Below are 27462 nucleotides of genomic sequence, written 5' to 3'. Positions count from 1 at the left end.
GAATCTTAATATGCATAACTCATTACATTTCTTCCTTTATATAATAACAACCAATTATTTTTAAGTATAATGTACTTTTTTCCATTTATACAAATGAGTGACTAATAAAACATCATAAAAAGGTACTGGCAAATGATAACAATCACCAAAACAAAAATTACACTGTCTAATAATGAAGAAATAATAATAATTTAAAATTTTTGATTGATTAACCTTTCCATTTCTTAATTATTTACAGACATTAATGATAAAAAAATACATAAAAAGTTGATTCGAAGACTTGATAAATTGATTAAAAAATGATCTTAATATTAAATCTGTTGATGTTTGCTACAGTTTTCTTCACGTAAGCATTCGTTTATATATTCTTCAAATGTTAAAACATTACATCTGATAGTAAATTGGAGATAACATCTATTTTTAGCATGCTGTTGCTCTTTTGAAGTGCAAAATTGATACATACAATATGTACATGATCAATGACAATAATATTGATGTTAACTTTGCATGCAACTGATGTTATGATAAGCATTTGAATAAACAACATTTTTTTCATGAAATAACGTTGACAGATGGATAATCAAAGTGATAAAGCCATCATCCTGCTGCTTTGAGAATGAGGATTCAAGCCAGACAAACTCTCAAATTTTCAAGGTAGTTCCAGATGTAAGAATGTTCTGTGCCACTTAGCATTGTTGTGGGTTTGAGTGAAACTATAATGAGCTTGAAAAATCAATCTATTAGTATTGGCAGGATGAAGATATTGATAATGTAAGGCATATAGGTTAAAATATCTTTTAAAGAATCAAGTTGAAGCTATAAAGATGTCTATAGTCAGTCAAGTAATAAACTAAGGCTAAAATAAGCAGCTATTACTGGTATTATTATCTATTATTTTGTAAAAGCTGAGAAGGCGTAGTTTTATATTGAATGCTGTTGTATTTTCTTTGTCCATTGGTCCTTTTCTTTATATAAAATTTACTAAAAATCAAATGTATTAGCAATTTAAAAGTACTAATGTTTTATTTATAAAACAACTATAAACTATAGAAAATTCTATCCTTCTAAAATACCATATTCAACAAAGAATGCTTTAAAATTAAAAGAGAATGGTTCATCCGTAATAACACATCCATGTTCTAAAGGAATAATGATTCTTACAGAACAAAACGATTGTTTTAAACAATGGTTCTTGACCTTCTCTGGGGTATGAGAGTGCGTTTTAAAAATTTAGGGGTGCATTGTTTAAATTTTTAAAATGCTCTCTCATACACCATTATAAAATTCATGAGGAGTTTTTATTTAAGCATATTTCCATGTTCTTGCTTAGATTAGCCTAAGTTAAACTAATCAATTAAGGAAATTCATGCCCATTCATTAATATAAAAACTTGAGTATGTATTTTTTCCATTATATATTCAAATCTGATATTGATACATTTTCATTAAAATCTTCTTTTAAAAAAGACTTGGTTTACCATTATGAATGAAAAATATTTCTTCTTTGATTGATTAAAGTTTTGATCTGTCAAGAAGTGTTTTACATTTCAAGTTCAAAACCATTTAGGTTTTGAACTTGAAATGTAAAACACTTCTTGACAGATATACCAAGGGAATTTATGTTAAAACCAGTTTTTGTATGGCAAATGTTCTATGTAATAAAGATGCTCATAGACACCAAAACCAACAACAAACTCCAATCAACCCATCTGTTAATCCCCTCCCTTTTGTTTTAATGATATAATTTTGTATCCATGTGCAAAGTTGGAGATTATATTGTATGAATGTGCAAGGCTTCTTACTACTAGAATCTTTTGAATTGAGTCTGTTCTAATTTACAAATTTTGTTTGATTCTGCATTCTAAGTAAATTTATCTGATGATGAATGTTTCAAATGGATGAAAATGTTTCTATGAGTAAAGTTATTGGAGTTTGTTGGTGGTTTTGGTGTTGTGAGTGAATTTACATTAGATGTTCAGTATAAGTTTAATACTGAACTAAACTGTTTAATAGTCCAGTATATCATTCTAATTTATATGCTTGGATTTACAAAATACATGTATGTTTATTTATAAAAATATCAGATATTAAATAAATATACAATTTAATTGTATAAATATTCAATATTTATACAATTAAAGATAGTTGGTGGATAGCTTTAAGTTGAATGTCCAACTGTCAAGTATTTGAATATTCTTATTATTATAAAATTAAAGTGTATTTAGCTCAGTTATATGAAAAATAGCAATTAAAATACAAAATGGTTGGCTTTGTTTATAAAGAAACATCTAAATTTCAGATTCTTCCACTTATTGATCTCACAAAATAGTATTTTGAATTTTAATATCTTGAAGTTTGAGTAAGAATAGTCATTATATAAAAACTATGTTTAAATTTTTGAATAATCCTAAGAAAAGCTATGAAATATGCCCTTTGAAAATTAATACAGGAGATTCTAAATTATTCTGGGGGTTTCATGCCATGGATTATAATTTTCAAACTAGAAACAACAAAATGAAACTGCATAGAAGATATAAAAGTGTAACTCAGAATGTTTTATTTAGCCGCACTATACCTGTTGAATTGATGTCCTTGAGATATGTCATCGTACTTCAACATGGCAACTGTTTAACTCAGTGGTTCCCAAACTTTTTTGATTTTAGGTTCCCTTGCTAAATGCAAATTTTCCCAAGGTGCCCTATGTCAAATTCCAACAAGTACATTAAATTCTAACATTATAAAAATTTTAACATTTCATGGAGTCCCTGTGAGGAAGCTGCAGCACACACTTTGGGAACCGCTGGTTTAACTAATATGCATATTTTGTTTTTCAAAACAAAGTCCATTATCATGAAAACAAAGAAAATATCCACCTTTGGATAATGCTGATGTTGGTTAAAGCAGTGTTGTGTTTTCCTGGGCAGTGGGTTAGGTATGATGGATAAATTTTCTGGTCTCCACACTCACCTGATATTACATCACTTGCTTTCTTCCTGTGGGATAAGTAAAGCACAGTTTAAAAGACTCCTGTACTTCCTCGATGAACTGAAGCTCAGAATTTTGGCCACAATAGACAAAGCTACACTGCAAGTGCTGGAGAATGCATGGAGGGAAATTGATTATCATCTGGAAATTTCAACGTGCATCTTTTGAGGCACATATAATTCTTTAGCATTTGACAGCATAGATTTTTGTTGTTTCCAGTTGAAAAATTGTAGGACACAAAAACCCCAACAATAATCTATTATTACATGTCTTTTGCTCCAAACAATTAAAGGATATTGCATTATGAGTTTAATATTATTTGAATTTGTCCAACAATTAATTTTACATAAAATAAAAATAATAATGCAGTAAATTAATAATAAAATAAAACCAAAAAAAAATAATTTAATAATATTAATTAAGGAAAAACTTAATTTATAAGAGACAATTTATAACTGAAATTTCAAAATTAAGTTTCTCTTATATTTATGCCTGTTAAAAACAATTTAAAAATTATCAAGGGACACTTATAAACACTAATTATTTCATTATTGCTAAATCGAAAGTAATTGACGATGAGTCTGTAGTTTTATTTTATGATTTGGAAACTATTTTATACTTATGAGTTTTGTGTTAACTTACTGATGTATTGGAAATTTTGGCTCCTCCACAAAAGAATGCATTATTTAAATATTCCATACATCCATGCACTGCACAGCGAGCTGCTAAACTCGATTTTTCTCCCCAGTTAACGCCATCAGCCAAAGCAATTATGGCATTGTTTTGTCTCATGCAGATACCAAAACAATCTGCAATGGGATCACCTATAAGTATAATAATATATAAGTTTTAACAATAGAAAAACAATGTAGAAAGTAATGATAATGCTGTTTTATAATATGTTAGTCACGACAGGTAGAGCCACGATGACTAAGCATTAAAGTATTTATGACCGAATACAAAAGAGAACCATGAAAATTCTTATCTGCTTACCTGCATTTGCTTTTGTAATTGGATTAAATTCATATAATGTTGTGGAAATGCCAAATGCATTCTCATTGGGCATGTTCCAATCTTTAATTCCCGCAATTTCGTCGTCATCACCTGCAAAATTCAAATTGTATAATGAATATCTTTAAAATTTTATCTCCAAAAAAATTTCCCTCAACAATTTTGAATTAATTATCCTTTGAAATTCACAAACAACTATATTAATTATACATTAATATTAATGATATTCAAATATGTAGATGATTTGACTACTCATTGTTTCAAACTTCAATGACTAATATATCCTGTAATTAATCAATTAATTCAATCTATTCAACTTACTTGAAGTTCCCGAATCTCTTCTTTGTTCTGCTAATTTTTTTGGTTCTTCACCGAATCTCTCCTCATCTTTTAGCAAAGTTGAAATATTATCGCAACTGCTGACGAAGTCTTCATCGATAAAATCGACGTCAAGATCAATTCTTTCAAATGGTTTGGACCTGTTATTGACTCTTGTGAGACCACCAGATGGTCCGGTATGGGAAGCAATAATATCATTTGAAAATATGGCAAGTTCTTTCACTGGAAGATCATCGCTTGATTTGGCACAGAAGATGTCGGGTTGAGTTTTACGAACTTCACTGTAAAAGTTTGACATAATTAATAAATTTTTACAACAAAACACATGTGCAATATTATTTTTATAAGCATTATTATAGCTGAATTTTAATATATTACAATAATTTTTCACCTGGATTAAATTGTATTTATGCTCTAATTTTTTGTTCTGAATACATTTGTATAATATGGTCTATTTACTTTGCTATAGGAAACTTTGTGACTGTTAATAATATATAAAAAAAATCATATTTGCAAAACTATAATAANCATTTAATTTTTTTTTTTTTAGGAAATTTCTATATATTGTATACAAGCCATACTAAATGAAATTTATTTAGTAAGCATACAATAAATACTAAATTTTAAGATTTTAATGTACAGTAGTTAGTTGATGAAGATACATTTTAAAGAACAGCTAAAACTGGTTTGGAAACACCTGCATGTTATTATTCATGATTCAGCTGCTTAATTGGAAGTGACTGAATCAGAAATAATTTTGGTCAACTGACTTTTAGACTACCCCATATCAGTCTGAAGAGAGATAATTAAGCTGAAAATGTATGCAACATTGATCGTTTTTTATTTTTTAAAATATGTTTTTACAGGAATGTATAAGTTATAATTCAGTAATAAGATACCTTTCATATAATTATTGTCTGCAATAATAATTATTATTTTTTCAGTTGATTATTTATGGCTGTACATCCTGCTTCCAAGTATCGCATCGGTGGCGTTTATCGGATTGGTCCTGGGATTGTGGTGCGTTCGTCAGAGAAACAAGCCGTCTCCCCCTCCAGCTAAAAGTGCCAAATTACCATCTCGACCACTGAGCCAACAGGGACAACACCAACAGATGGAAATGAAAGCTTTAATACCACGCACACAATTGAGAGTACCAGAAATTCCCTTAACATCTGTAAGATTTCTACAAGAATTAGGTGAGGGTGCTTTTGGTAAAGTCTACTGTGGTGAGTTACTGGGTGCTCATGGTAATGGTAGCATCACACCTGTAGCCATTAAGACACTCAAGGAAAATGCTACTTTGAAGACGCAACAAGATTTTCAACGTGAAGCAGAATTAATGTCTGATTTACAGCATCCAAATATTGTTTGCCTATTAGGTGTGTGTACTAAAGAAGAACCCATGTGCATGCTATTTGAATACATGTCTCAAGGAGATCTTCATGAATATTTAATAATGCATTCTCCACGATCTGATGTTTCTGCCAGTAGTGAAGACGGAACACCACAGATCTTGGATTTGCCAGATTTTCTGCATATTGCTAAACAGATTGCTGCTGGTATGGAGTATTTAGCAAGTCATCATTATGTACACAGAGATCTTGCAGCACGAAATTGTTTAGTAGGAGATATCTTAACAGTCAAAATATCAGATTTTGGACTTTCTCGTGATATCTATTCTTCCGACTACTACAGAGTTCAGTCTAAGTCACTTCTTCCCGTTCGCTGGATGCCGCCAGAATCAATCTTGTATGGGAAATTTACAACCGAAAGTGATGTGTGGTCATTTGGAGTCGTTCTTTGGGAAATATTTAGTTATGGACTACAGCCATATTATGGCTACAATAATCAGGAAGTAATTGACATGATACGTTCACGTCAACTACTGCCTTGTCCCGATGACTGTCCAGCACATATTTATGCAATGATGGTGGAATGCTGGCATGAGATACCTTCTCGCAGGCCAAGTTTCAAAGAGTTGCATGCCCGACTGTGTTCATGGCAGGCAATGCATGTGAGAACCCTTAGCCTGAGCCAGTCGGTCAGTACTCATAATGGCAGCCAGCATAGTAGCACAGGTCCTAGTAACAATACTGGATCTACCAATTTGAGTACTGCCACACCCACAGTTCTGCCTCTGGCAGCATTCCAGCAATCATCGATTGGTGCTTCGCCTAGTCAGTTCAAGATGAATCATAATGTGGGAACAAACATTCCTACCGGAGATCAGTTAACATTAATAACTGGCAACAGACCTGGTACGCCCGTAGTGAGACAGGTCCAATCATCGTTAATCCCACCATATCACATAACAGATGGTAAGATTTCAAAAGTATGAAAGAAATGAATGTTTAAACGTAAATGAAGTTGCACAAAATCCTGTGAAACTGTTTTCAGTTAATTTCTTTGCAATCACCGATGATCCCTGCACAAATCACACCTTTCCTTTTTACCAGTGTGTGTCTGACAATTAATCGAATGTATATAATGACCGTCATGGACCATATCATGCGGCGTGCCGCTGCTTCGACTCGGATCATAATGAGAATAACTCGGTTCATTTCGTTCTTAGCCCGAGTACTATTTTATTGAAAGGTTTCTGGTTTTATTGTTTGCAAAATGTACAGCTCAACCTCTGTGCCTTTAGTTTACGGAAACTTTTTTCTCCAGAAATAGCATTCTAGATCACTTTTAATCCATTTTAAATTTAGATATGGTTCAGCTGTATACATAAGAATGACGACAATAAAAATATTAACACTAAAAAAAACAACAAACCTAAGATCAAAACAAAAAAAAAAAGAAACCAAAATATTTTATATCAGTGTTCTCATATTGTGTTGATTGTAACATTTTCCATTTTTATATATCATTGTGTTGTTATTGATTGCTTGTGGTAAACTGTAAATTTTTTTCCGGTTGGACTGCCAATTTTTGTAAAGTGTATTGTCACATTGTTCGCAGCCATTGTGGCTAGTCATGTTTTATGCTGTCAGACCAAAGGTGTGGTTAATTTTGGTGCGGTATCTACTATAGATTGTGTATGTTAATTTTTGCTTGTGGAATAAATAATTCATCATGATATATATATTATATATATCTATATATATATATATTTCAATTGCCTTTTATATAAAAAAAGTGAGATTCACAATACTTTATGAAGTGTTTTTATTTAAAACGGTACAAGAAATGAAGATTTAGATGGTACAGTATAAAGACAAATTACACTCTCCTCTATGTGACTTTTAAGTCTCAGAATGTTCAAATAATCAAACAGGATTATCGGTTATCATTTTTACGAAATTTGACATAAATATAAATTGCCTGATCTACAAAAAATGACTAGGTTTGTACCATCTTTGGTATGACACGGGATGGAATGCTTCGTATGCCATATTTATCTAAAATTTCTAAAATCTAATTGGGTCATCGTATGTTCATTACAGAAATTTGTTAGAGATGAATTTAAAAATTGAGCTTCGGAAGAAAAACCGAACTGTTTACAAAATCAAAATTAAACTTACTTATCTTTGCACCATAAAATAGGAATGTGTTGCATAAAATTTGATTAAACACTCATTTAATGCACTTAAAAAACAAAGAATAATGTGATTTCTCTTAAATATTTCCTGCGCAATATTTATAGGAAAAAAAAAATTGCACGCAAAATTAAGGAAAAGACAAAAGCTTTCTGAGCAACATAAATGAGCACAAGGTTTTTAAAAATATATAAAACATTTTGTATATTATATATATATTTATATAAATGCATATATTTTGAATAAAATGCACCATAATTCAACGTTTACTTTAGACTTTCTCTTGTTCAATCTCTAACCTTATTAAACTTTCTAACAATATAACTTGTCTTTCGAGCAAAAATACTATGGCATATACAAGGTATATACACCGTCTACTGTCGCATCTGCAAGATGGATACTTGTTCGTCATTCATGCTTTTGAATTATGTTAAAAGCACTATAAATAAGGCAGTATAGAAATCAATTGCATTAAATTACTGCAATTCTTGGAAGTATGATGTCTTCCTAACTGAAAGTTATGTAGTAATAACTGTCGATTTAGAGAATGTTTTTATAATTTTGAAAAAAGAAAAAAAAACACATACAATTTTGTTTAAAGATTAGAAGATAATTTTGATAGAAAATTCTATTAACTTGCTAAAACTATAAACTTTTTACTGTTTGGATGGATTTAAAAATCTAAATACTTGATTCGAAATGCTGAAAATTTATGCTATCTGACTTTTTAAGATTCTTTTCTTCTGAAAAGACATTTTCTAAATCTTCGTTCTTTCTGGAGAGATCTGGCAGGCTTATTTTGTCATTGTCTGATGAATCCAATTCGTAGTTATCTACTTTGTATGCAACAATGGATGCGTGATCCAGTTTACCGGGAACGCACATTAATTTCGAACCGGCTTGTTTCCTTCTCAATCTTTGCTCTTCTTGGGTATCAGGCAGAGCACTATTTAAATATAACTCTGGATCTTCTAGAATTTTTCTCTTGGCTCTAGTAAGTTTTTTAACAAATTCAATCAATTCTTCGCAGATATATTTAGCACTCACTTCTTTGTCATCTTTTTGCTTAAGCAGGTCTTCCATTCTGAGAAGGGTCAACTCATATCGTTGGTGAGCTTCGACCTTTGGAAGATATGGTTTCTCGCTGATCGTGGGACTTTTAGTTAGTTGGCTGTTTACTCTTCTCAAAGGTTTTGTCTTTAATGGTTCCTCTTTTCTCTGACTTGCAGATCTGATTAAAATTTTGGAATTTTTGATAAGGGCAAACTTTCCTACTACAGGATCAAAATTATCAGAAATGCCATCACTGGTTAAAAATACTACATCTCCTGGATCTGCAAGAGTCATGGAAAGTGTTAGATTATTGAGTTCTGGATTTTGCCCGTCTACAGGACCTAGAGCACCGAGAGCATCCCTCATATCACGGTTGGAATAAATGTCGTGAGAGCCTACAAATGACAAAATATTTTAAATTCAATATATGTAATTCTAGATGAAAATACAGGGTGTTCCCTCAAATGTCCCCAGTTTTAAACAAGTCTATAAAATCCATTTGTTTAGATATGTGAATAAAATGTGTTGGAGAATGTTGGTCAATATTCCAAGTTTTGTGTGCATACACCCAAAAGGCTGCTGCTTCATGGTGCAATCTAGACCTCTACTGCTGTCCATTTTACATCACAGGTCCATTTCCTGGTCCTCCTGATCACCTCACATCATCTCTGAACTTGTTTCTTTACAGGCATGTCAAGCATCTTGTGTATGTTACAAAACTGCCAAACATAAGTGTCTCATGTACAAGATTCACAAATGCCACTAGGTTGAATGGTTGTGACTCCTAACATGTTGCTACATTAGGATTCAGCATGCATCCTAATATAGTAGCATGTTAGAAGTCACAACACATCAAGAGCAACCATGGAAATGTACAGATTTAATGTAGTAACTAACTTTTTCAGATGCACTTTCTATTACTGTTGTCCACAGCACTGTGTTCACATTTCTTTTCCCAAAATTAATCCACAAAACTAGAGACATTAGATTGGAACACCCCTTATATAGAAAAGCCTCTAAATATTTGTATTAAGTTTACCTTGAGTGATTTCTCGAACACCATATCGTTTACTGTAAACGTAAGCAAAGCTGTCTCCTACGTTGCAAGTACAGACGGCAAATTTTTCACTGTTTTTTATTGGACAGACTACGGCAGCACAGAGTGTGGTATGCATAGCTTTTTCTTTTAAAATCAAATTATGGGCAGCATGAAAGGATCTCAATAAGCACACAAATATGTCCTAGAATTAAAAAAACATTTATTATATTTTAAATCATTTATGTAAAGGTAATAAATAAATCTTAAAATGTATTGCAACAATGTTTAGTAGTGAAGAAACATTTTCTAAATGTAGTAATATTATATTATATTTTTATTCCAAGCCCATTCACTAATCATATTACATTATTGTAATTCAAGATTTGTATATTAACAGACTTTGAAATGTTATTGTGACTTAATACTCTAGAGCAATAACAAAGGTATCATTTTTCTACTGGAAATTTTAACTTTCATTTAAACTGGCAAATTTAATTATTTTCTATTCTACTTTATGTATATTTTTTGAAGTTATCTAAATAAAAATATTCATAAAAGTAGTCCTGAATACATATGACTATCTGCTGTCTTAAAAATTGTTCTAATAAATGGCACAGCTGCATGACAAAGAAGGTTACAGACGGCACACTCTACAAAGAGGAAGATAAGGCTTATTATATTGTAAACTGAAAAACAGCACCGTCTACTCAGCATTCTCTCTCTTACAGTATGTCAAAATGAAGCACAAGTGTGTTGAGTGTTGAGTCTTCATTCAAATAATAATAAAGTGAAAAAATTATCAGATTTATTCCATTAATAGTTGCCCTCTAATAAACAGTAGAGTCACAAGCTGAAAAATCTATTTATTAGAATAAATACAGTATATTGTGTGCTTTTGTAATGTCTTCATCTAATACTAATTATAAGTAGTCTGAACCATTTCTCATAATCTGTAACTAAATTTAATTTCATTTAATGCCCTTTAAACTATTAATATCTGTAAAAGCTCTCATTATTCATACTAAATTATTTATATCATTTCAAAGTTAAACATCAAGTGACTAATAACCTAAATTGTACTAAAATGATCAAATATTTATTATACTCAGAGCAATACACACAATGTTCATTTACTTACTATATCATAAATGTTCTAGGATATCTAAATCTAATTAAAACATTAGCTTATCCTAAACATTAACTATAATCTGAATTTATAATGGGCAATTTAAATGCCATAATATGACATCCTTTAAGATAAAAAAGATATTTAAAACTAATTAAACATGAGAAAGATTTCCATACCATATTATAATTCTGTTAGTTATTTGGAAAGTTTTAGAAATTATAAGATACAGTAAATTTTACTTGTTAGCAAATAATAATGTAAATTTTATTTTTATTTTATTATGCAATGCCTGAATATACTTTATATGTATGTTATTTTTAAAAATTATAATCATATTAATTTATTTGCAGGTATCATTTTAAGAGGAATGTGTTACCTGCAAAATGTAATTTGATGCATAACCAAAGTTTTATACATACAAATAACAACAACAGAGAGGTACATTCTTAGTTAAGAAGCATATGCCCCCCTCTGTTCTCTCTTGACTAAGCCCCTGTTTATTTGTAATTGACTATCTGATAAATGTCAAAAAACAAGCTCATATTTTGAAATAAGAACTTGTTTTAACAATCTACTAATTCATATGTATTTGTTAACATCTGATAGGAGTCTTCTGTTATTGTTAATGATACAATTGATTGCTGGATAACTGAAACTAACTTTTAAATATAAAACATTAATGAAAATCTATCAAAGAATACAGTACTAACAAAAATGCTTGAGTAATATGTTAATCATTTTCTGTTCAAACAACGAAAGAAAAAAATAATAATACATAACTGCCTCTCTGCTGAGTAAAATGTTAGATGTAATAAGTGGAAAGAATAAGGCCACATGATCAAAAATTCAAATTATGGGTCAAATACTTTACATTTCAAAAATTGTATCCCTAAAATTTCTAAAAGTGCCTTATTATATGACATAATCATACAACTGGATCATATATAATGCAACTATATCTAGATCTAGGTAAAAGGCAAATAATATAAGAAAAATATGCTTTATCTGTTGTTTTTTTCCTTATTCATTTACATATTCATTCAAATCTAACTTCTGCGAGTCAATAAACTTAACTGTGTAAAGACCATTCATACAATAATGCTCTAGCTGTGTGTCTTTTAAAGATGAAACATTAAGTGAATTTTAATGCTAGAGATTTGAGCTATGGTTCTTTTTACATTTTATCCAAACAGCAAATGAGCATAAATAAAACAATTTGGCAAATCAAAGATCTTTTCTGATAGTTTTATATATCTAATTTCACAATCTGAATAGTGGAGTGATTAATTGAAGGATAAATATGCGGTAAGATAAGAATAATGGCTGTTTATATTAACATTAGACCATTGTTTTTTAAATTTGAATAACTTAAGGACTGTTGTTAAGAAAAGAGAATAAAATTTTTCATACCTCTACATTTATTATGACTCAAATAAGATATATTCATCCATATAAAGTTTTTGAATGCATCAATAATAATAATTAGAAATATTTTAAAAATTTTTCAATCAAATACAAATTTTAATTAAATACATAAATTATTAAATGCTAACAACAACAAAACTAATTAAAATATTTTAAGGTGACGGATGCAGCTGCTTTGTCTGATATGAATAATTTTATTTCAAACATTAAGCAAGAATAAGTAAATAGAATTAATTTATGGAAGTATTTTTGTTACTTCACATAATTGTTATAATTATTTATTAATTTAAAATAAAATAAATTTGTAAACAGAATTAGTGGGTATCTGGAGAACATTCACAAGTCCCTAGTACTGTATTTGTGAACTACAGTACAAGGAACCCTGCTGTAGATAATTATGAAAATAGTTAATAATTAATTGATTTCTGTAAATTACTATGATTATTAATTAATTTTAATGCTTTAATTACTCCAGAAATTTTGTTTTTAGTTCAAGGTATAGTCTTACTCCAATATATAATATAATCAAATTAATTTATTAAATTTCCTTACAAAAATTTAATTTATTTTAATATAAGTACATTAATTGTCTTCCGTTATCTCTATATGCATTTATGTGTTTGCAAATTATCAGAATTAAATATAAAAATGTAAGAAAGATTGTCAAAATTACGTTTTTTTGTGTTATCTTCATAATTACTTTTGATTTTAGTTAATTAAAAATCAAATTACTTTACAATTCAATATTACATATCTTAAGTATTTTACCATTTAATGGATTCTATATCTAAATTCTAATTTTATTTTGTTTAATCACAGATAAAATATCAAATGCACATAAAGGCACATATTGTCCTGCAAAAATTACTGGCATTATAAACTTCAAGGAAAAATCTTGTAAAATTGACAACATAATTTATTCATGTACAGCTGGACAATCAGGAACCTTTTCTGCCAATTCTTAACGGTCGAATCCACTCTCCTTTGATTACATTTATGAGTTTCTCCAAATAATAATCTGTTTTCACATGGGAATGGATTAAAACTCATATTGCGCTCCCATGTGATTTTGGAATTTAAATCTGGAATTCAATTCAAAAGCTTTCCTTTTCCTATTGCTATTCATCTTTATTCCTAACAATACACAAGAATGATTCAAACAACCCAGATAAAATACTTTTGTTTTTAAACACCACAGAATGAGCATCTGGTAAAAAATACAAGTACACGGTTCACAAAAATTATTGCAAAAGCACAAAGAACCCTTCGCTTGCATATATAGAACAACCTAGGTTTTTTAAGCAGTGAAAAATTAATAAAAACCTCATCTTATATGCAAGTAAATACTATATATTTTAATTTTTAGTGCTCAATTTACCTATCATTTTTCTACTTACATATTAGAAAATAATTTTCCTACAGTAAATATATTTTATGTATAAATAGGTTTTCTGTATTTTTTACAATATTTTAATTTTTGACTCTTTCTACTTTGTGGGCACCAAGAGGTCCTTTAAATCATATTCATCATGATTTTACCCAATCCCATTATGGGGATTGGGTAATGAGGGATGAGGTACAACATATCTGGGACAGATACCCATAAAAACTTTCTGGCATTGCTGCACAAATACACCTTAAATGTATTGGCCATTCAGCCATCTGTTTTCTGTATTTTTAAGTGCAACTTTTAAATTTATATAACAAAAATGTATTTGCAAGGGAAAATCAACAGAGATTGCTTTAATTTCATTGTTAATCTTCATGAATGAATTTTTTTTTAAAATTTACTCTAAAATATGATTAAATATCCTCTTTTTTTTATTTATTTATGATTTATATGATAAAAATTCCTTAAATTAAATTTATATTTTAAGGAATGTTTATTGACTTTAAAAAAAATAAATAAATAAAAATAATAATAATAATAGTGGTAAATGAATGATTCTTTGTAAGTTTTAACTCATTAAAAAGATTAATGTACAAAACAAGTATTAAAATTTGTTATTTGATTGTTGATAAAATATAATTCATGATAAATTGCATGCAAAATTAAAACTGAAATTACTTTCTTTGTAAACTGATATGGATCTTTTAAAATTTTTACATGCAGATTATATGTATATGTAGAAATTTGTCTGATTTTTTATTTATTTGCAAAATGCACAAGATAATAAACTGATAATTATTGGCTAAAAATAACAAATTCACACAATATACAATTGTATTTTAAGAAATGGGACAACCATAACAATTTATGTGTTATAATTCATTTCAATCTTTTGTTTAACATTTCAGCCATTGTACTTGGAGAAATTGTAGAGAGGAAATGTTACATTTATGTATTTAATGGTTATAATGTACTTAAAACAAAATGTCCAGCAATCATCAATTTTGAATATCAATTAAACTTTTTGAAACTTTAAATTATTTAATATAAATTNGATCAATCAAAAGATAAAACAAAAATTATAAATGAGTAATCTCTGATGATAAAATAAAAGTTCTTTATTTAGAATATAATCATATCACTTTTTGTAAATAAAATGATTACACATTATATATATATATATATGTAAAGCAAATGTATCAAATTTAATCAGTATTTCAAATGATAAAACTAATTTTAAAGTTTCATATTTTAGTGGTCAATCAAAAAAAAATTCACAATTTTTTTAAGCATATATATATATAGATATATACACACACAATTAACAGAATGATCCAGAATCTAATTTAAATACATTAGATAATGATGATAACACATATGAAATCTGAATATCATCCTGCATTCATTAAGCAAATAAGCTGCTGTTATATTTTTATTCATTCTTTTAAAAACTCATTCAGCAAGTTGGTAAATCTAATTCTGTGATGTAACGCAGATATTTTGCCTTACAGCAACAATTATCGAATAACAGTTTGTCTTACCTTTAAAACAGGAGTAAGAAACTCTGCCACTCCTAAAGCTGTACCCTTAACACTATTTATTACACTCTGCATATTTTCTTAAACTTCTCTTATTCCACGCCAGCTGTAAGTGAACTTTACAACGACCTCTTACGGGAAAATTTGTCAAAGTCATATGATTCTATATTTTTTATCTTTATTAAATTCGTAATTGACATCTTTCCAAATAATATATATATATATATATATTATCTGTGTTTTATATTTAGTAATTGATATTTAATAAATAAAAATATTAATTTAATTTAAAAAGTGACAAAAATGGGAGAGAAATATGAAATTTCTCAAATGTCAGTTCAGAATTTGTCAGTTTTGCTTCAGTAACAATTTTTAATCATTAATTTACATTGTTAAATATTTAATTTCACGTTGGATAATCATTTATCATTAATGTGTGATTGAACTATACGATGATGGTTTCTTTTATGACGGGCGAATGGCCGTGCGGTTTAGTGAATGAAAATACTAGTAAATTGAATAAAATTATTTTTAATACTGTATATGTTTTATATTATACTCTTTATATAGAAAAATCAAAAATTATTTTGTTTTTAAACTCTCTTCTTCTTGTGGGCACTAAGAGGGCCTTTTTTTAGCAAGCCCATTATGAGTTCGGCCAGGCTCTGAATGGGATCGACCGGGTTTTTTTTTGTTATTCTCTTTTTGCTTTTTCCGCACTGTGGGCACTAAGAGGGTCTCTTATAGCAAGTCCATTATGGGTTCGGCCAGATCCATATAGGGCAGCCGGGTGTGAGGATGGGGACCGACATATCCGGACGAATCACTTCTCGAAAAGTCATATAGTTTTTCGACACGGGTCTCCCAGAGCGATAAGATACCACTCTAATAATCATAGCATATGAGGCGCGTCATTCCAAAGTGCGTTTTATCCACTTTCGCTTAATTTTCAGTATTCGATAAAATATTTTATAACCTAGGAATTTGACGTAGTTTATATTGATTTACTTGCATAAACCAGCATGTAGAATTAATAAAATGTGATATAATTAGCCGAAGGAATTTTATAAAAGTGGACAAGACGCAGTTTGGAATGACGTGCCTTAGATTAACTACCGGTATGTTATATGTAATTAAATGAAAAAATTGCTGAAAAAATGTATAAAATTAAAAAGTTTAAATTCAAGAAAAAATGAAATGCAGAAAAAAAAAGTTTTAAAAATAATACAGCAAAATTTTCTACTCTTAAACAGCAGAAAATATTGCTGTATTATTTTTTAAACTTAGATTAACTACCGGTATGTTATATGTAATTAAATGAAAAAATTGCTGAAAAAATGTATAAAATTAAAGTATGTATTGCCAAGAAAAAATGAAATGCAGACAACTTTAATCTTATTAGAACAATTTTTAAGAGAACGAAAGGTTTTAATAATAATTATCTAACTTAGCAATCCAAACTTACATCTGTATATAACAATAAATGAAGTTTCAACATCTGGTTTATGTTTCATAAAATTTTATAGTATTTCATAATTGTAAGACATTAAGTATGAATACGATATCTTTTATTTTGCTTCGATGCCAAAAGTTCAAACGCTGTCGAAAGTTTACTTATTTTAGTATATAAATAGGGGTTATTGTCTAGATATATCAAGCCATACGCCAATGCGTAATCTTTGCTGAACTATGACAAACTTTAGACATTTACGTGTCTCCTGTTTCTTGCGAATCCACACCATAACCAAGCTAATTTGATTTTTAATCCTGTGAGAGTAATGCCACAATCATTAACTAAAGTATTATCTTATTCTTTCATGTCTTTATGGCTGTAATTAATAGATTATCAGATCAACATCCAAAATAAATTAAAACTTTACAATTAACTACTTGAAAAGTAAACTTTTCCCCCCTGAAATTACACTATTTAATTTATTTTTAAACATTATTTTTCTAGGAAAGTCATTTCCTAAGGCCATAAAAATACAATAATCTTGTAAAACAAACAAAAATTTAACAATAGTTTAATAAATTGAGGTAAAAATTGGCAATGTATTTACTGTTATTCACAGAAGTTTTGTAATGAATGAATAACGGATAAATGCTGATTTGAACTGCCAAACCCAGGAAATATACAACACATAGGTATATTTTTTCTTTCTAAATTAGTCAGAAAAATTCTTTTGTGAGCAAGTAACTGTTACATATGTAATAGGCCGTCCATTGAATGGAGAAAGTTGAAGTAATTTTACTGATACTGCTATTGTGAGGTAGTTGAACATCAAGGTCACACGTTAGCTTCTCACTTCAAGGAGCTTCAGGTCAGGTAGAGAAAAATCAAGGACACTGTTCTTTCAGACGTGTGGAACCAGAATTTCTTCCATCTGTTGAATACTACGTCCTTGTTAAAAAAAGAGTAATTAATGTACGTAGAATACATTTTATAAATTACGGGCACGTCCGATCAAAGTAAATGAATAAAATTAAAAGAAAGAAAGACATAAAATTTTCATTTTGTCAATTGTATGTTCTTCGGTTCAATTTTCTAGTTTGACTGGCTAACGATGATACGTTGCACAAGTGATTACAATAAGATATTGCAGTAGATGATAAGCAATTTTTTCATAAACATCAATAACAAGTGTTAATAACTGTATATGTATTTTCAAATTCTATGTTGTTAAGCAGGCATAAAAAATATTATCTTCTAAATTACAAGAATTAAGAAATTATATTTTAATAATAATGATATAAATATATATGTAAAAAGAATAAAATCTTACATGTATAGGTGCAAAAGAGTCATTTAAAATTTAATAAGAAGAAAGAAAAAGAAAAGAAATTAAAGAAAGCCAGCAGATTTAAATTTTTAAACATGAATGATTGCTGGAAGACTTAAAAACTGCACAATTTTGATTATATTTTTAAAATAAAATAGGAGACAATCTATTTTAGTATTACAATAAGTCACAGTCGTGTCTTTTTTTCTTTCTACCTCATTAGTATGAACTAGGAAACTGTTAAGTTCCACTCATACATGCTACTAAACATAATGTATGTATACTACTATTAAGGTCACAAGTCGTAACTGCCGGGAGTAAATCGACAGCGCGTCCAACATTCCTTTTTTGAATCCACGGCACGGAAACCGTTAAACCCTTTTCGAATCTGCAGACTCACGGACCGTTAGAATAACATTATTTTTTTCTCAGCGACTATTTTTAGAGGGGGGTAAAAACTACCCAACCCTCAGGCAATTAGTAACCAAGATAGTGAGTTAAGCGGGTCAACTACCGAAAAAACAAAATTAGATTTAACTTGATTACTTTTCAAAATTTTAAAATACGTCATTATCAAATTTGCATTTCACAAATTACGGACAGAAACCGAGTGCAACGGAGCAGGTGCTGCAGCGTATCGAGCTCAGGTAGAGCGGAATGGGACTCACACCTTTATTTTTTTAATACAGTTTTTTTATGTTTATATATATATATATATAATATGTGTATGTGTTTTGCCTGTGTCGATTGAAAGGGGTTAAAAGTTAAACTAGTGATAAATCCCAGCTATCAGTGTTCTGTACACATATACACACACACAAGCATATTTAGACTTCCTGAACAAGTAAATAAATCAAAATAAACACAAAAGATAAGCAGACTCACCCATTAAGGTACTTTTCTATGAAGGATTTGGGCGGTGGAACGGGTGCAGATATGCACTGTGCCTTCCCATCGCACTTGGTTTCGTTCCCAGTCGATAACTGTCTCAGTAAACCGACGACTTTTTCCTTCAGAGTCGGCATCACTCTGTTGTTCGACCGTCCAACTTTCTTGTCATGGCTTCCCAGCTGGCACTGTTTCCTAGCAACGGCGACGTTCGGCCCTCTAACGGCTGTTTCGCGCCACTGGGGGATTTTCCCCTCCATCCGTCCTTGGAAATATCCTGCACCACGGCGCAACCTACCCTATTAAAATAAATTAAAATAACAAGAAAAAATGACGGAGAGAAACTCCTCTGTTACAATAACAATGTAGAGAGAAAAAAAACACGTGCTCCACCTCTTGTCTATATCGAACAATAGAAAAGTCGAAATTGATTGGTTTCTTTCTTACTAACGACGAAAACGACGAATTGTCGTAAGGAAATGCTCGAAAATTCCAAATTATAACTCAAAAATAGACCCTAACGTATAATCTCTCTATACTTAGAAACACCAGAAAGAAAAAATCCCCAGCGAGTCTCACTCCAATGCTTTTTCTATGGGGGTGATGCACGGATACGTCATTGTTTAAACATTAGTCACGGTTACAGATTTTACTAACGGATTTTTACGATATTTAAAAATTTTTAAAAGGGGGGTACCTGTTGGACTCTGTATTCTCCTCAAAAACCGCCGGACAAAAGCGCGTGTATCTGGTGTCATTTCCCGTGTCACGTGACCAACCGGGGTGCTTCGTTCTCTGGGTCAACACACTGGAGTACACTAGAAGAACAAAGTTCAAAAACGTTCGGAGACCGGGTCTAGTTCAATTGTGCTTTAACCCCTTAGGGCTAGAGTTTATAATAATGGTATATTAACGTCCACTTTATATTCAATTATTATTATACGGTGTAAGTGCAAATTATTTTTCGGTGTTTCGTTCCTTTTTTTCCGAATTTAATTGGACGAGGAGGTAAAAAAATAAAAAAATAAATAAATAAAAGCATTCGTCGTTAATTAAAGGAAAGTATTTCTAGTTAATTTTAATGAGTGCTTTAAAATATTAGGAAAGTATATAAATTAGTAATTACTATAGCATTTCCTGATATTTAATTAGAGCATTACTTAATTTCGCGTCGAAAGGTGTTTGACATCTTTTATTTGGCGAAGAAAGAAGAGGTTTTAAAGAAACATTACAAAGGGAAAATATGTGAATGCATCCTGTTTAATAGGACAATACGCGAAGATGCCAACACATCTGGTGAATGTTTATAATAATGCAATTTTCTACGTGTTCTTTCCATTTTCTATACGTTTATATGTTAGGGTCTCGATGGAGGTGGGACGGGGCAAGAGCCATTCAAGGCTTTGTGGAAGTGGGATGGAAAGAGCCATTCGAGGCTTGGTAGAGGTGGGATGGAAAGAGCCATTCACAAATTTAGCTCCCCATCTAGTGGTCTAGCCAAGAATTAAGGGCCCAACAAATAAATTACATTAACCATATACATTTTATTAACAAACATTAAAACAAAGATAAAAAATTGATGAATAAAAATCAACAAAACAAGCAAAAGCACTCCTTTTTTACATTAAAAAAAAAGTTAAATTTTGGAGTCTCCGTGTTCGAGCTCCAAATAAAATGATCCTGCAAGTACCCCTCTCTATGGGGTATGTATATGTACACACATTTTTCAATATATATATATTTTTTTAAAGGGAGGGTTAATTGAGGATTAGTAGAGCAAATAACGTTTACTGAATGAATCGCATTATGCGAGAATAACGCAAGAAATCGTGCAAGTAAAAACGATATCGAGATAAAGTAAAATACTGTATTTTTTTCTCCTTTTCCTTTATTCTCTTTATGCTGACTCATTGAAACGACTGTACGTGGTCCAGATTTTAAGAAAGAATATTTAAAATAAAATAAAAAGAGTCAGAATTAATTCACTTATGAAAGCTTTTACTTTGCAAAGAAAGAAAAAAAAAAAAAAAAGGAGATTTTTGTATCAGTAGACAGAATAATTTATAAATATTTATACACTGTTTGTTTAAACATTTCATTTATTTTCTTTATTTTTTACTTTTAACTGACATAAACAGAAAGATAACTTTTGTCTCAAGTTTATTTAACCTTGTTTACCTTATTTAGCATTTAAAATCAGGCAGATTAATTTAATTGAGTTATTATACATTTTACTTGATAAAAATTGGGAAAATTATCCTTAATGCTGTAAAATCTTTCTTAGAATTTACCTTTAATAATAATAATAATAAATAAATAATAATGTTTAATATTTATACAATTTTTTAACATAAAAAATTGTTATTTATTATTTAACTTAGAGCAGAATTTTAAAAGTTAATTTGGATTAAACTAAATTTTCATAGAAGTTAAGAGCCTAAAATGATGAATGTGTAATAATTTATAAATTAATAATCACCATTAAAATATATAAAAGTAATTTAATAATCATTTCTGTAAGCAAAAAAGTGTTATTAACTAAAAGAAGATTAAAAATAAGCCTAAAGAGGTGATGTGAGTTCCTGACCAGTAATAAACGTGGTCCCACCACCCGGAAAGCCATAAAACTATAATAAAATCAATAAAATAAACAAACTTCTTTTTATTACTTATCAAAAGAAAGTAACTTATATCATTCTTATCTTTTTTTTTTTGTTTTCACATAAAAAATTAAATTTTGGGGGTCTTATGTGTATGTATAGAGGAAGTTTAGGGGACTGTAGAGAAGGAAAGTTTCCCTGTACATGGCTCTAGTTTAAAATATAATAGTAAAGAAAAGTATTTTGACTTTGATCTTAAGACAGTAACTAAAAACCAGAGTGATGTATATACTTCCATAAGAACAATCTCATACCGATATATTGTTTTTTTTTGTATAGAAATATGTACTAAAACAATATAAAAACAATTTGTAAAACGTTAAAAAAAACAAACATTTTTACCTTCAAACGTCGATGTACGTGTACAAAACGGCTACAGTTCTGTCTTTCTTCGTAAAAGTAAACGTTTTTAGAACGGTTAATGGAAGTTTACTTTATCAATTAAGTCAGGCTACCTTAAACTTTCAAAGTTTATAGAGTAAATAAACAAAAAAATTAGCATCTAAAGTTACTTCTACTGCAGTGTTTATAACAGTAACTTTATCTGTTAATTTTTTGTTTGTTTTTACAGAACGTTTTTTTATAGAAGTAATTTAGTTCGTTTGCAAGAAAACAACGCTGCAAAACTTTTTTTAAATATAAAAATACTGTGTAAAGCAGTATTCTCACTAAAATCTGCACAGATATTTTATAAAATAGACTTAAAACCCTTCAACGATTCTAAAATTAAGCAGAAAAGTGACTCACAAACTTAATAATTCCGACTTCTGATAATGAAACTCGGGACTAAGTTTCATTTCTAACACGGATTTATAAAAGAACAGAGTAAGGTTGGATTTATTTTTAAGAAAAACACATATAATCATTGATGTTTCATCACTTATCACAAATCTATGAGGGGTTATAAAATAAGGATTAACACGAAAAGCTACTCACTGTCGAAAGTTAATAAATGTTGATTATATCGAGTATAAAAGTAAATGTTACTTTCTTGTAGTAAGAATTGTGAGCCTCTTACTCAGCACTTTGTTTTGTTAAGAAGAAAAATGGAATGTCTGGACTTTCTGTTGTGTGATTTATTACTATCGACCCTAACAGTTACAAATACTGACTTTAAACTAATCCACACGCTCGATTTGTCATCGTAAGCAACACTTAACTTATTAATGATTGTGTCTAGCCCAATTGAAAATACCTGACTGACGTGTCCGCGTTGGAAGGAACACGTAAATGTGGACGCAGGGTATTGAAAGGAAGCAATATACACAGTATTTTTCAATAACAAACTAAATTTAATTTGTAGAGAAGCGGGAGGAAAGAAAAAACTCTCCAAAATTTCCAATACCACATTAAAAAATTAATTTATCAGCCGTTCAATTTTTATATAAAATCAATAATTCTGAGTCAAGTCGAACGTTATGGAAAGCCTTTTGTTATGTTAAAAGTACAGCCTACCCTGTTAACTTCCTATGACTCAGAGCAAACTTGTCAAGGATATATTAGAGGACGAAGCACTCTTTTAATATTAAATTTAAAAAAATAAAAAATAATAAAATAAAGGACTTGTGGTTGTGGGAATTTTTATTGTGGCTTTTATTTGTCTATATTTAAGTTCATTAAGAAGGGCATTAGTTGACCTGAAGATATTTTTAACGTCTTTGTATCCGAACAATGGCTCTCGTTGCTCTTAATAATGAATTACTGATGGAATCTATGAGATGGGCCCCTTAAGATTTCCGTTCGATCGTTCATTAAGTGTACAATAATAACATAATCCAGTCGCTAATATATTTATAAAAGTTTAAAAATAACGAAAAATCTGTTTGTCTACCCGAAATTAGACTAGAAATCCTTGACCTCGATAACCTTGGTGCCAAATTTTCTCGAAACTACTTTGACAGACAGAAAGATTAGAAGTTTTACGTTAAACTTGATTCGATATTCGTTAAGGTCCTTGACCCCTTAGCATCTAACAAAACACCATCATCATCCTTTTAAGCATAGTAAATTCTCCTTCTGAGTAACCGTGACGGGCTTAGTTTATTTTTAAATGTCATTTATACCTTAATTAGAAGGCATAATCCGTGTAAAAAAAGAAAAGAAAAAGCTGTACAAAAGTATATTAATAATCTATTTTAATTGTCGTTCCAAAGGAGGTTAAAGCGTTATTCGTGTTCCGTTTTCTTGCTTAATCTTCCCAACAATGGGCAATTGTAGTTGCAAATAAGAGAATTATTTCTTTTTAGAAAAAACTTTTAATAACCAACACTCTTACTACTCGAAAAAAATTGAGGTTAGATGGTACCTCCCTTTCTCTTTCACTCTACTAGACCAAAAAGAAGAAGAAAAAAAAACTAACTTCATTATTGTATCTAATTACAAAACGAAAACTGTTAGTCACTGACTTACACCATTCGTGTGCCTTACACTTCCCAATTTAACACCTGCAATCCGTTAACTTCTATTAACAGGCCTATTTTTTTTTTTACAGAAAAAAAACCAAAAGTGAGTAGGTTTTTTCCACTGATTTCTAAAGGTTAACGTGTCAAACCCCATAAGGACGGGTTCTCCTACGCATTTTGTGAAAGCTAAAGCACAAAATCTCGTTTACGTTAAGTAATATTAATGTATAACCGCCGTTGATAAAGTAACTTAACGTATGACAAAAACTTCAAATTACGAATACATCAATTTAAAAGGGAATAATTCTATTAGTTAGTGGCGGTTAGATACTAATTGCATAATTGGATAATTGCCTTATATCGGATGATACGCTTATATTGGGTCGTACGAAGTATCAAGTAGAGTTAAAGTAGACGAGGGCGAAAGATGAAAACATAAAGTTCGTTGTTCTATAATTCTAAAAAGGATTAACGTCGCCTTTTTTCCGCCGTAACATCCTAACCTGCTTATCATAACCCGATGAGAAAATAAAGCATAACGTATCGAGTAATTAGAACTTAATAATATGCTACATTCGCCTTCAGTCATAAGTTTTATATTGACCTCAATATATACCCTATAATAAACAAATAAATAGTAGATCTGTGTATTACTTTATTACATTTTTATTCAATTACACGTGAGAAGATTACTGATAGAAGAAAAAAAAAAAACATATATATACGTCCTTTTTTTTTTCTTTTGTTTCGTTAACCACTTAAGAGATTTGACTGATCTGTTTCTCCTCTAAGCCATATTACTATGGGAGATGACAGGAAAGCAAAGATTGTGACAGATGCCCGAGGGGTGTGTAGTGCTAGACACGGGCGTCCTAGTTCTAGAAGCCAATATGAAGCTTGTTTATTAAAATATGAAGTCTCTAGAAGGAAGGAAACGTTTAAAACCATAAAGGAAACGTAATGTTTACAAACAGTTAAAAATATCCAAGAAAATTACAATAAATCTCCAAAATTAAGCAAACTTTCAACCTGCTTATTTTTTAAAAATGCCGGTTATATTTTAAAATTTCGATTATTTAATACGGTCCAATTCGGAATTTCGTGTTATGTCGCTTATTCTAAATGGTGCAATAAGCTATAACGGGAAATCGTATCTATAGTTCGCAATAGAGGGTAACTTCCTCGAATGTACAGTACTTCCGCATCCTGCGTTATATTCAGTTAAAAAAAACTATATATATATATATAATAACTATACAATAAAACTGGTGGGAGATGATACAAAAACATTAAAATTTATCGCCCAATATGCTGTCTTACTGTTTGCATGAGGCTTTCCTAGAGGGGGGAAAGAACCGAAAAAACTTTCCAGTTAAAGAAAAAAATTTAACGTCTTCAATAAAGTTACAAGAAAAGAAAAAAAAACTTCACCCAAATTTATTTCAGGAAGTGATTTTCAAAAATCCGCTGCATCATGAGAAAAACTAACTTTGATTGAACTTCCCGTCTGCTCTAAGTGGTTTCAGCCAAAAGCATCGTTTCTACTTATTTTTTACAGTAGAAGCGTATAAAAATCCCTACAGGAACCTCATGTTTTTAAATTAATAATCATATAATTTTAATTTATAATTTAATAAGTTTAATATCAAACGTTCAATCGTAGTAAAGCATCCATTCTTTGACCTAACTTCTTTAGATTTATGGCAACAATAATAATAAACTGTGGTCTTTAAGAATCTTGCACAACTCATTTTAAAGCATTCATAAACCTGACAATTCATTAATAACTAATAAAATGATAATTTTAAATTACATAATAAATGTTTTTTTCTTCCATTTTAACGTTTAAAATTATTTTACGGGAGGAAGTAGTGTATTAATTTATGCAATTCCGAGCTCATTATAAAAAGATCATATTCATTAAAACCTGGAATAATTATTCCAAACTGGAGGACATTTTCATATTTTCCCATAAAAATACTTTATTAAAACTGGAAGCCAGCCAGTAACAGGGAAGGGGGATAAAAAACTGATGAAGCAATAGTAATGATGATGGTGATGATGAGATGAGGGATTTTATTAAATTAATTATATTTAGAATTTTTTGTAAACAAGATAATTGCCAATTTAAGCTACGTTTCACAATCTTACAAACTGTTATGTAATGGTTTACACTGTTTAATTCAGCATTTTCTTATCAATAGATGATTTATTGATAATCTTACAACAGCCTCACCCTTTAAAACTCGCAGGAGCCGTGTTCCAGTTTTACGAATTGAATTAACTCAAAAAATAATGTAGATTAAACACACAAGGATAGTTAATTATGATAAGAAACATGCTATTTTTATACAAACATTATCAATTTTTTTTCTTAATTGAAGCTAACAATAGAATCGAAGTATCAATTTATAGCCTAGCTTGTATCTCTTTATGTATCTGATATATTTCAAGCAAATTATTCTGATAGGAACTAGAAAGGTTAGTGTTTGATAATGAATACAGAATGATTCACATCCTCATTTTGAAATTTTGTGTGTACGTGAAGCTGTTATTGTGTACTGTACATGTAAATATTCGTGTACGTAATTAGTAACTCGTTTATTGGTTTGGAACCAGTGTTAAAACTGAAAATATAAGAAATATTTACCTTTATTAACTTGAAAAAAAATCGTTCTATATTTTCTTACTAGATGTCACCACAGATATGATCAGATTCTTATCATTGAAAACGTTTCATTGACCCATATAAAGTGCATCCTGGAAGAGAGATTTTTCAATTTAAAACATCTGGACAATATTGAAAAGTTTTATTATTTGCTGTACAAAATATTTATTTATTACCAAACATAAAACTGAGTTTATTGTACTTCGTACGCATTTAAAAATTAATACACTAAAATATCTATTGTACAAAAAGCATTAATTTAACTAATTCCTATTGATTATTAACAAGCGAGGACATTTTTATTCTTAATCAAGACAATTTCCATCGAGTTTCTTGGTACATTTTGCCTTATTTGCTCCATTTTTATGACAGAAAAGACTGAAAACAGAAAAAAATTAGATATTGTTGTGTTCCTTCATGTATAAATTATTCATCTGTCATATACATTTTTACTTCCCCCTTCTAAATTATTGATTGAGGAATGTAACAGATGCATTCTTTCTTTATGTAGTATTGATTGACAAGGACACATGTGAAAAAGTCCTATAAAAACAATTCTCAATTATTAACCTTCGTCGTGTTTTTCTAACCTACAATTACATCTAAATATC

At 29.8% G+C, this 27462-nt stretch overlaps 3 protein-coding genes across 8 annotated transcripts in view; 1 reads left to right on the top strand and 2 right to left on the bottom strand.

Moving 5' to 3' along the window:
* The window catches only part of LOC111613785 (inactive tyrosine-protein kinase transmembrane receptor ROR1-like), a 50113-nt gene extending 42695 nt beyond the window's left edge, over positions 1-7418 (top strand). For 2 of the 3 annotated variants that reach the window (XM_023355136.1, XM_023355144.1), the window contains one exon: positions 5279-7418. In XM_023355136.1, coding sequence (XP_023210904.1) covers positions 5279-6675 — 1397 coding nt within the window. In that variant the 3' untranslated portion in view covers positions 6676-7418. The remainder of the gene's footprint in view (positions 1-5278) is intronic. The other variant, XM_023355151.1, reaches the window with a different exon arrangement.
* Positions 3574-27155, bottom strand: LOC111613816. 4 transcript variants are annotated; one of them, XM_023355169.1, is made up of 6 exons: positions 27028-27155; positions 26834-26943; positions 19119-19420; positions 4317-4615; positions 3978-4088; positions 3574-3808 (listed from the first exon to the last, which is right to left on the bottom strand). In XM_023355169.1, the coding sequence occupies exons 3-6, from the start codon at positions 19379-19381 to the stop codon at positions 3618-3620; spliced, it is 864 nt and encodes a 287-aa protein (XP_023210937.1). In that variant the 5' UTR covers positions 19382-19420; positions 26834-26943; positions 27028-27155; the 3' UTR covers positions 3574-3617. The 4 variants fall into 4 exon arrangements, with proteins under 4 accessions (XP_023210937.1, XP_023210952.1, XP_023210961.1 ...); XM_023355184.1 differs by having other exon boundaries at positions 19119-19415; positions 27028-27150; XM_023355193.1 differs by lacking the exons at positions 26834-26943; positions 27028-27155 and adding an exon at positions 22124-22248.
* Positions 7492-10257, bottom strand: LOC111613806 (PP2C-like domain-containing protein CG9801). The gene is made up of 2 exons (XM_023355157.1): positions 9972-10257; positions 7492-9327 (listed from the first exon to the last, which is right to left on the bottom strand). The coding sequence occupies exons 1-2, from the start codon at positions 10105-10107 to the stop codon at positions 8561-8563; spliced, it is 903 nt and encodes a 300-aa protein (XP_023210925.1). The 5' UTR covers positions 10108-10257; the 3' UTR covers positions 7492-8560.
* Positions 27156-27462: the final 307 nt, after the last annotated feature.

Source organism: Centruroides sculpturatus, unplaced genomic scaffold, assembly GCF_000671375.1.
Source record: "Centruroides sculpturatus isolate CEXI.00-Female unplaced genomic scaffold, Cexi_2.0 scaffold2, whole genome shotgun sequence".
NCBI classification, from domain to species: Eukaryota; Metazoa; Arthropoda; class Arachnida; order Scorpiones; family Buthidae; genus Centruroides; species Centruroides sculpturatus.
Note: the sequence above shows the minus strand (reverse complement) of the source record. Positions and strands in the feature narration are given on the sequence as shown.